This window comes from Phodopus roborovskii, unplaced genomic scaffold, assembly GCF_943737965.1.
Source record: "Phodopus roborovskii unplaced genomic scaffold, PHOROB, whole genome shotgun sequence".
Taxonomy (NCBI): Eukaryota; Metazoa; Chordata; class Mammalia; order Rodentia; family Cricetidae; genus Phodopus; species Phodopus roborovskii.
In genome coordinates this window covers 9,269,214-9,278,657 of record NW_026126645.1, presented here as the reverse complement: position 1 = coordinate 9,278,657, position 9,444 = coordinate 9,269,214, and the positions used below count along the sequence as shown (strand labels likewise).

At 42.8% G+C, this 9,444-nt stretch overlaps 1 protein-coding gene across 1 annotated transcript; it reads left to right on the top strand.

Moving 5' to 3' along the window:
* Window positions 1–5,685: 5,685 nt before the first annotated feature.
* LOC127213234 (PRAME family member 12-like) lies at window positions 5,686–8,188 on the top strand. Its single transcript, XM_051173540.1, has 3 exons — window positions 5,686–5,969; window positions 6,296–6,883; window positions 7,621–8,188. Exons 1-3 carry the CDS (start codon window positions 5,686–5,688, stop codon window positions 8,186–8,188), a joined length of 1,440 nt encoding a protein of 479 aa, XP_051029497.1.
* Window positions 8,189–9,444: the final 1,256 nt, after the last annotated feature.

Below are 9,444 nucleotides of genomic sequence, written 5' to 3'. Positions count from 1 at the left end.
GAAAAGTATTCTTGACACACTTTTGTCTATAATAAAAAAGGAGAGACATAGAAGTTCCTTTCTTCTATACTATTTTTATAGCATGTCCTTCTTATAACATAGAAACAAAATGTTATTGAAAGAAAAAAGTCAAGTAAAAAGAAAACAAAAATAGTGATCCATCATAGGAATCGTTCATAAACAAAAAGTGGGAATCTGCTTCTTGTAACAAACTGTCAGATTGAAAGGCAAGAGAAGAAGAGAGTATTTTGCCCTCACACCATTTTGGCAACTTAGAATGGTGATAACCACTATAATATCTTTGTACAAGACAGGACTTTATACGTAATAAAGTGCAGTTCTAAAGTAATAGGTCCTCATGTTTCTAAGTATGAGGTTCCTTTGCTAACAGTAAAATTTTGTTTAATAAACACTAAACTATTATCTTTCCTTTTATTTATTTTTTTAACAAAAAGAAAGAAAGAAAGAAAGAAAGAAAGAAAGAAAGAAAGAAATTCCAAGGCAAGTGGATGGCACTTGAAGAAACCATCCTGAATGAGGTAACCTGGTCACAAAAAGAGGAAAATGGAATGTACTCACTCATTTATGGATTTTAGACCTAGAGAAAAGGATCACCAGCCTATTATACAGACCAGCAGAGGAAGTAGGATACAAGGTGTATTCTAAGAGATTCATATAAAGTCCCTCATAGAAGGGGGAAGGGACAATTCTCCAGAGCACATGAGAAGTAGGGGGGGGGTGAATGGAGAGAGAAGTAGGAGAAAGAGAAGGGAAGGAGAGAAAATTATATGCGAGTAGGAAGGTTGAGTCAGGGTAGGAATAGAAGACAGAACAGAGAGAGTGATAGTGAGTGAGAGAGAGAGAGAGAGAGAGAACATAAAGGAGGGAGCCATTATTGCTTTGAAGAGAAAACTGAACCTAAAGAAAGGTCTAGAGACCTACAAGACTGCTGCCAACTAACAATTTGAACAACCGTGGAAAGGCTACCATAAATGCCCTTCCCTGATAGTGAGATCAACAACTAAGTCATCCACCATCATGGAGCCCTCATCTAGTACCACCCAGAAGGACTGAGCAGTCTAACGGACCTCAGAAAGTGGATTCAGGATGTATTCCTGCTGCACAAAAAGACTTTGCAGACACATCCACATCCATAGTTAAGGAGGTATACTGCCTTAACCTAGAGACAGGAGAGAAGTCCTAGTCCCTACTTCAAATGACTTGACAGATCTACATGACCCCACCTGGATGGTATTGTGCTACATGTGGAATTGGGGTTGGGGATGGGAGGGGACAGTGACCAGGGTGCATGTCAGGTAGCAGAGAGGGTAAGAGGGAGGGAGAAAAGGAGGCAGAGGGAACTGGGATCAACATGTAAAATAAAAAATAAATGAATTAATTAAAAAAACAGAGTTAGTGGCCAGGTGCTTTGTCTTCTGAAACTCAACTGAAAGTTGGAACCTAATACCGGTCTCTGGGTCATTTATGTAACTTGTTACACCTGACCTGTTGGCAGGAGCCTGTAGTGTCCAGACTTTGTGGAAAAAGTAGGAGGAATCCAGGACGGTGTGATCTATGTAGTATGCTTAAGGATTGTTCAGGACAGGTGATCAAATAAGATATGTTATGTCTTCATATAGGTAGATTAGTTGTGGGGTTTGAACTCAGTTAATGAGTACTGTGATGCTGAGCCACATTCCCAGGACATCTATCTGTTTTTGTTTAATTTTATGTAGATATAGTGTCCCTTGAGGCTAGTATGTCTATTCTGGACTTATGATCTTCTATGCTATTGACCTTAATTGTAATTCACAGGTGTGTCTTCTATGTGCGTCCTGGATATTTCATTTTCTTAATGTCACTCTCAGACAATGTCCAGACAAATAGTCACGGCCAAAGCAACCACATTCTGAGAGATCAGTTATCAGCTCAGCTCACATATGTGTCTTGTGTTTAGAATGCCAGTAGGAGATCCCAGAACAACTTGTAAGCTACAGTTCAGGGAAATTATTACTCAAATATTTATAAAACCCAATCAGGGAAGCCTTAGTGAAGGGATACTAAAGGGTTTGAAGTATAGAACAGATTCATACTAGAATTCTAAAATGGGCCCAGGAATCTGTACAGAGCCAGAAAGATCTGGAGTTCACGAAAAGCCTTGCCTGTTTTAGGCAAGTCTGAAAATCCTCAAAGGAATTCCAGTGTGGTGGCTTTTACCTTTATTACCAACATTGGGGATTAGAGTTTGCCTTAAACACAGTCTGAGTTCATTCTCTTTCCTGCATGGGAAGATGTGAAAGCCCCTATGTGCCTCCCAGGCCACTGACACCATGAGCAGCTCACAGAGCATGTCATGCTTTCCCATGGGACACAAGGTCTCCTAAATCCCTGGTACTGGTCTTGAGTCACTCTGAATTTCAGAAAGGTGGTCACTTTGTGCATGCTTTCTCATCATCTTGAGTAATGGCCACTTGATGGGCCATCAGAATTGGTAGACTCTCAGACCTCAGCAGAGTTCACTATGTTATGGATTTCAAGTGAGGCCCCAAGATCAGCCTGTACACAGCACAGCAAACAAGCTTGTAAGAGGTCCTCCTGTGGCTGGGAGGTAGAGGTCCACACCTTTAATCCCAGCCATGGGGAGGCAGAAGAAGGGGATCTCAATTAATTCAACCTCAGGATAGGCTCCAAAGCTAAACCGAAAAACCCTATCTAAACAAAACCACAAAAGAAAGAAAGAAAAAAGAGAGAAAGAACAAAAAGTTATAAAAAAAATCCTAATTCACTAAGGTGGTGGTGGCAAGGCAGGAGTAAGATGGTATCTCAGAGTTGTGATAAGAAAATGGGGACAGACCAGGCTACAGAAACCCCCAGTGACAGCTGACCAGAAAAGGGGGAGCTAATGAAATCCCAGACTGATGGCTGGAAAACCAGCACTGGACTCACTCAGATCCCCTGAACATGGGTCTCAGATAGGAGGCCTAGACAGTCTGAGGGACCTCTGACAGTGGAACTAGGATGTGTCCCTGGTGCACAAAAGGATTTTGGGAGCACACTCCAAATGGCAGGATACTCGCTTAACCTAGAGGTAAGAAGTATGGCCTAGACACTACAGCACATGACTTGTAAGATTTTGTTGATCCCTCCTGGATGGCATGACCCTACCTGTAGAGTGAGGAGGGGGGATATGATGGGAGAGTGATCCAGGGGCATAGGAGGAAGGGAGGGAGAGAGATAGATGAAGTGAAGCAGGGAGGGAAGGAGGGATGAAGGGAACAAGGGAGAGTGTACTGGGATTGATATATAAAATAAAAAATATAAAAACAAAAACAAAATTAGCAAAGCATCCATACTAACTAGACATACAAGTCCGGCATACCTTTAATCCCAAGACACAGTTGCAGAGCTCACACCCTTAATCCCAGCACTAGAGTAGCATAAATGATAGAAGCAGGAACTCAATATTCAGTCTTAGGATTCTCCAGCCTCGCCAAGGAGAGGAAGCAGTCAGAAACTTGGTGAGACCTTGTGGAGACAGATCAGCCCTTTCAGCCTACGGTAAAGGAAAGAGGTAATGGTTTGGCTGCTTTGATTCTCTGTATTTCAGCTTAAGCTTGAACCCCAACATCTGTCTCTTGATCTGTTATGTATCTTGCTGCACTCAACATTAATAGCAGCACATGGAAGGTAGCAGCAGGCAGATCTCTGTGAGTTCCATGACAGCCTGGTCTCAGAGGTAGTTCCAGGACTGTAGAATGGTTACAAAGTGAAATCCTGTCTCAAGAGAAAAATACAAGTGATTTCCTATTTTCACCAGACACCTACCTACTCTGTTCCTTTTCTGTCCTGAAAGTAGATGTAACCAACATGAGCATGCCCTGTTTAGATACTCTTCCACTAAATAGGAAGGTTACTGAAAGCCCGCTGTTGATTCCACTCACCATGGCAATGGTTTCATAAAAAGGAAAGCAGTAACAAACATAAAATTAATTTAATAAGTAATTAACAATACATAGACAAATCCTAATTGTTTGAGGTAACTTGGGGAATGAGTTTTTGCTGTCACCATAGACTCAGTTCATTCTCTTTTCTGATGGGATATCTAATCAAACTAGTCACACACAAGTCACATGGCTACACTTAGGTAGTAGGATTGCTGAGACTTCTAGGTTAGCTCAGAATGTATAATGAGTTCAGATTTGGCCAAGCTACTTTGACCCAGTTGATATGGAAAAATTACAAATGTCTAAATGTAATCAAGAACATTGAATCCCAAAACTGAGTATTTGGTGAGAAGTTTTTGTGTGTGTGTGTTCGCTTGTTGTTTATGTTATGTTTCTGGTTTTTCAGGATGAGGTTTCTAGTATTGTGTTGGAGCCTGTCTTAGAAATCTCTCTGTAGAACAGGCTGGCCTCAAACACACAGAGACCTGCCTGCATCTGTTCCCCGGGTGCTTGGATTAAAGGCGCCAGTCACCCATGCAGGGTCATGGACTAGTGTGAGAGAGGCTTTTGGGTCTTGAATACAATCTGGGATTTCCTGCTTCCCCACATCTGATTCACTCAAGCTATGGATATAAAAATCCAAGTAGGATTGGGTGGGGACATGCTCTCTTATCCAATCAGATGGTAGCTTTCTCTGAGAGGTTGGGCTGTGAAGGGAAGGTGTGAGAGGAAATGGGGATGGAAGGGTTAACAAGGCCTGGGTAGACACTATTTGTTGATTCCTCAAGTGACTACCTGACCTGCTGTGTTGGGAACACCTGTTCTGTGTGTCCTGATCAGGGAAGTCATTCACCCCCATGAGAACACACAACCTTACCCAGATCACCAGTATCAGGTCATCTTGGTAATATTGATTTGGTTGTTATGTTTGGTTTGGCTATTTGAACCTGAAAATCTCATTTAGCACAAGTTAGCCTAGAACTCCATATGTCGCTTAGTGTTATGGGTACTGACATTTGGAGCTAACCTGTTGTGCTCTTTAAGAGAGTGCTGAGTTTGCAATAATCAAGGGCTAATGCACACTGTGCAAGTAATGACCAATAACTCCAGTCTACCTTAAAAGGATTTAATGCAAAGACATAATAGACTTGTTAACTGAAGATGAAGAAAATTCTACAGAAGCAGACAGTTAACCATGTATCTCAGGAAAGCATCAAGTAGATAAATTCTTAGTATCAAACTTCTAAAGAGTGATAAAGGGCTCATCATGGCTCCAGGTCTAAAGTTTTAGAAATGACAGTGACTGTATCCATTTCACACATTCTCCCAACAAGTTCCATTGATTGAATGCAAAGCATACTTGGCTGTGGGATCTTTAACTTTGCTCCTGAGGATCATGAGAGACATTAGAAGATGGTATCCCACAAAAGGGTCTGGCTCTCATTTCAACCTGCACTTTCTCATTGCCCAGGGAAGTAGCATTCAGGGGAACAGTCATCATTGGCAGAAAAAAGGGGGATTGTTTCCACTAGTGCCCATGACCATGAGGCCTTAGGGACCAATGGATATTCGAAAGACAGACAGTGAGTAATAGGAAACACAGGTTTCCAACATTTCTAGACTAATGACTAAAGCCCTTCCTGGTTTATGCAATGAAGACGTAAAGGGGTATGTTAAAAGTGCTTCCCTGAAAGGGTTAATTCCTCTGAATATTTCTATAGCACCTGTCTGTGTGAAGGTCATGATGAGCTCGCCCTTGACACTCCAGATGCTGGCAAGAAGTAGTCTGCTCAAAAATGAAGCCTTGGCTATCTCCGCTCTGAATACGCTACCCATGGAACTCTTCCCATCGTTATTCAAAGATGCCTTTAAGGGGAAACAAACAAACATCCTGAGTGCTATGGTGGCAGCCTGGCCATTCAGATGCCTTCCTGTGGGAGCCCTGATGAAATTTCATGACCTGGAGATCTTGAAGGCTGTGCTGAATGGCCTTGATCTGCTGATTCAGCAGAAGGATCGACCTAGGTGAGTGAGAAAGTGTGAGCATGGAGGGGAAGAGTGTGGATGCAGAGAAGTGACTACACAGTTGAGAATGTAGATGGAGTTGATGAGAGCTTTCTTAGAGAAGTGAATAATTGAAAAGAGACAGTGGTGCAGGGAGCACACTGCTAAGAGATGTAGTCAACACACAATGAGTCTACCATGGCCTCTGTTGCCAGCCCCTAGAAAGGGAACTTTTGAGTCTTGGTTTCCAGGATGCATTCAAGGCAAGGGAAGTGGTAGTGTGAGGTGAAAACATATTATAAATTGTTAGCCCTGCCATTTGAATCCCCTTCTTGTTTGACCAACAGGAATTGCAAATTAGAGGTGCTTGATTTTCGGGATGCCCATCATAACTTCTGGAATGTGTGGGCTGGAACAGAGGATGGTGTCTGCTCCCCAGATGTCGTCAGAGAGACGCAACCAGTGGTGCACCATCCTGAAAGACAGGGAAAAGAGGTTGTGACTGTGATGATGAACCTTTCCCTCAATTCCAGCCATCTCTGTAAATACCTGGAATATTTCCACTGCTGGGCCCAGCAGAGAAAAGATGTGCTGCAAGTGATCTGTGAAAAGCTGGAGTTTTGGGCCCTCCCTGTCTATAACCCCCTAGAGCTGCTGGTGGTATTTGAGCCAATCTGTATACAGGAACTGGAAGTGAATGTTCGCTGGGACCTTAAGACCCTTGCACAGTTTGCCCCTGGCCTGGGCCAGATGAGTAACCTTCAGAAACTCCTTCTTAATGAAATCTTCACACCCTTGCGTTGGTTTTGGAACCCAGAGATGAAACAACAGTGTTTTCCACAGATCATTTCCCAGTTGTCCCAACTCAAAAAGCTCCAGCATCTCTATTTGAATCATGTCTTGTTCCTGAATGCAAGATTAGACCAAGTGCTCAGGTAAGGAAGGATAGAGAGCTTGTTCTACAGGCCAGAGATGAGCCCTTACATGTTACATGAAACATAAGTGTTCACCAGGGTCTTGCCAGCCACTAGTGAATACACATGGATTTTACCTTAGGATGAATGACCTACTAGTCTTTCTGCTATTTTAGCAACCATTATCAAGAAAACATCTCTTTTAAGGACCTAGATGAGGGGAAATCAGGTCTACACTGGGGATGAGTTTGTAAACTACATGTTGCCCATGTCAGCACTGCCCTCAGAGTTGTATGCATAGTTTATATCTCTCTTTGATTCGCAAGGGACAGGGGCTGTCTGGGCACAGTTAGGGCTTGAGTTAATGGAAAATAACTGAGAGTGATTAGGGACACACGTAAGGCCTATAAGCAGGATAAAGGCAGTGCTGGGAAGGTGGAACTCATGGGACCAACGTTAGCACACACAGGTATGGTATTAAGTTTCCCCTAGGTGTTCCTTCTTGGTTTCCTGCTGACCCCATTTGTCATCTCCTGAGGTTTTGTGCTTGACACTGCAGAGGGATCAGATTTGGGGATCTATGCAGGCACATGGTGGTGCCTGTGTTGTTAATTTTCTATCAGGGAGCATCCTTGCCTTGGCCTTCATAATGTTCTCAGAATGACCTTAGGACTATCTCACCTCTGCTGACTTGAAGTTGCTGCCCTTTTCTCTACTGCTGTTAGACTTACTGAGATAATCTGCTTTGTTTCCTGTAGGAACTTGGAACGTCCCTTAAAGACCCTAGCAATCACTCGCTGCACTCTATCAGAATCAGACATGAGTTACCTGTCCCAGTGTCCAAGCTTCCATCAGCTCACACATTTGGATCTGAGTGGTGTCACCTTTTTAAATTTAAGTCATCCACTTCTGGGAAGACTGCTAGAGAGACTGAAAGCTACTCTGCAGACCTTAAAATTGAAGGGTTGTATGCTTATGGACTTCCAAATGGGTGTCATCCTCCCTGCCCTGAGCCAGTGTTCCCAGCTGGTGGAGGTTGATTTTGCATGGAACTTGTTGTCTGTGTCCAGCCTTAAGATGCTTCTCCAACATACTGCCAACCTGAGACAGCTGAAACTGGAGAAATACCCTGCACCTGAAGAAGTCTATGATGTCAATGACTATGTCTTGCCAGACAGATTTACTCAATATTGTTCAGAACTCTTGGAAACCCTCAGAGGTATAAGGCAGCCAAAAGAGCTCTACTTTGTGAGTAGGAGATGTGTAGATTGCTTGGGAGTATGTGTCTATAACCTGGAGGCCTCCCTATGTCCCTGTTGGGACTAGAGGAGGAGGGGTTACTGCTGGCCTCTGAGAAATGAAAGCCAGAAAAGAAAGTAACGTAACACATTCAACTCAGTGCAGCTCTATTCAAGGTGCTTTCGAGGTATAGAGACAATATTGTTCCATTGGTTCAGATGACAGAGAGAAGCTTTGATATGGAGAATGGGGACTCTTGATGTTGAAGGCCAATAGTGAAGACACAAGCTCAGACAGGAAAAGAGATTTGAAAATGGTAGGGATTGCATCCCAGCACAATCCATGCGTGAGAGACCATAGTCACAGGGAAGGGGATTAAGACAAAGAGCATCATGGACTGGAGGAGGTGTGTTCCATGTCCCTGTCTTTGTTTGCCCTCTACCTTTCCTTGCCCATATTTGTGTACATATTTCTTTTGAATAATGATGACTGAAGAATGAACTGGTATTGAGCATACAGTATTCTCACTGTTCAGCTGTGATCTGTCTTTCTCTGGATTTGAGAGGGATTAAAGCTGGTTAACATTTCCCCCACCATCCTTAGCATTAGTTTCTAGTAAGTTCAATAAAATGCTTTTGCATAAGAGAGTGTGTTGCAGACTTTTAATTTACTGAGGTTTTTTTCTTGACAGTCTCAGACTTGCGCATTATGGTAACTGTTTGAATAGTCTTGTGTCTCTGTCTCTACACCTATGGCATCCTAGATCTTTCAGACAAAATAATGACCCAATATGCCATATTCTTTGAAATTTTCTCCACCTCAGCTTCATGTAATCCCAACCAAAAAGCTAGAGAGAATTATAGAGAGATGGCTCAAAGAATGAGGCTGCTACCTGCCTCTTGGGATCAGTGTTTGATATTGGGGGCACAAACACTTGAACCTGTTCCAGGATATCTGACATTTATTTCTGGTTTCTGGGAACACTTGTTATCACCTCCATCTACACACACACTTGCCCTTTAATAGACATAATTAAAGAGAAGTAAAATTAAAGCATTAAATAATACAAATAAGTCCATGGTATTAATCACGAAGCCTGTCTGGAGGTTGATAACCCCACTGGGTTTAACACATCATAGTATGAAAAAGCTAATGGCAGGTATTGCGGTAAATAAGGATCAGGATAAACAAATAGGCCGAATAGATGTTTAATCAGGGATAAATAACTTACAACCTAGACAGATGAACACCAGGAAATTCAACCCGATCCTCTCCTGTCCGAGTCAAGCCAGAAAGAGAGAGCACCTTCCTGGCCCCCTCTGACCTCCTTCCTCAGGTCACCT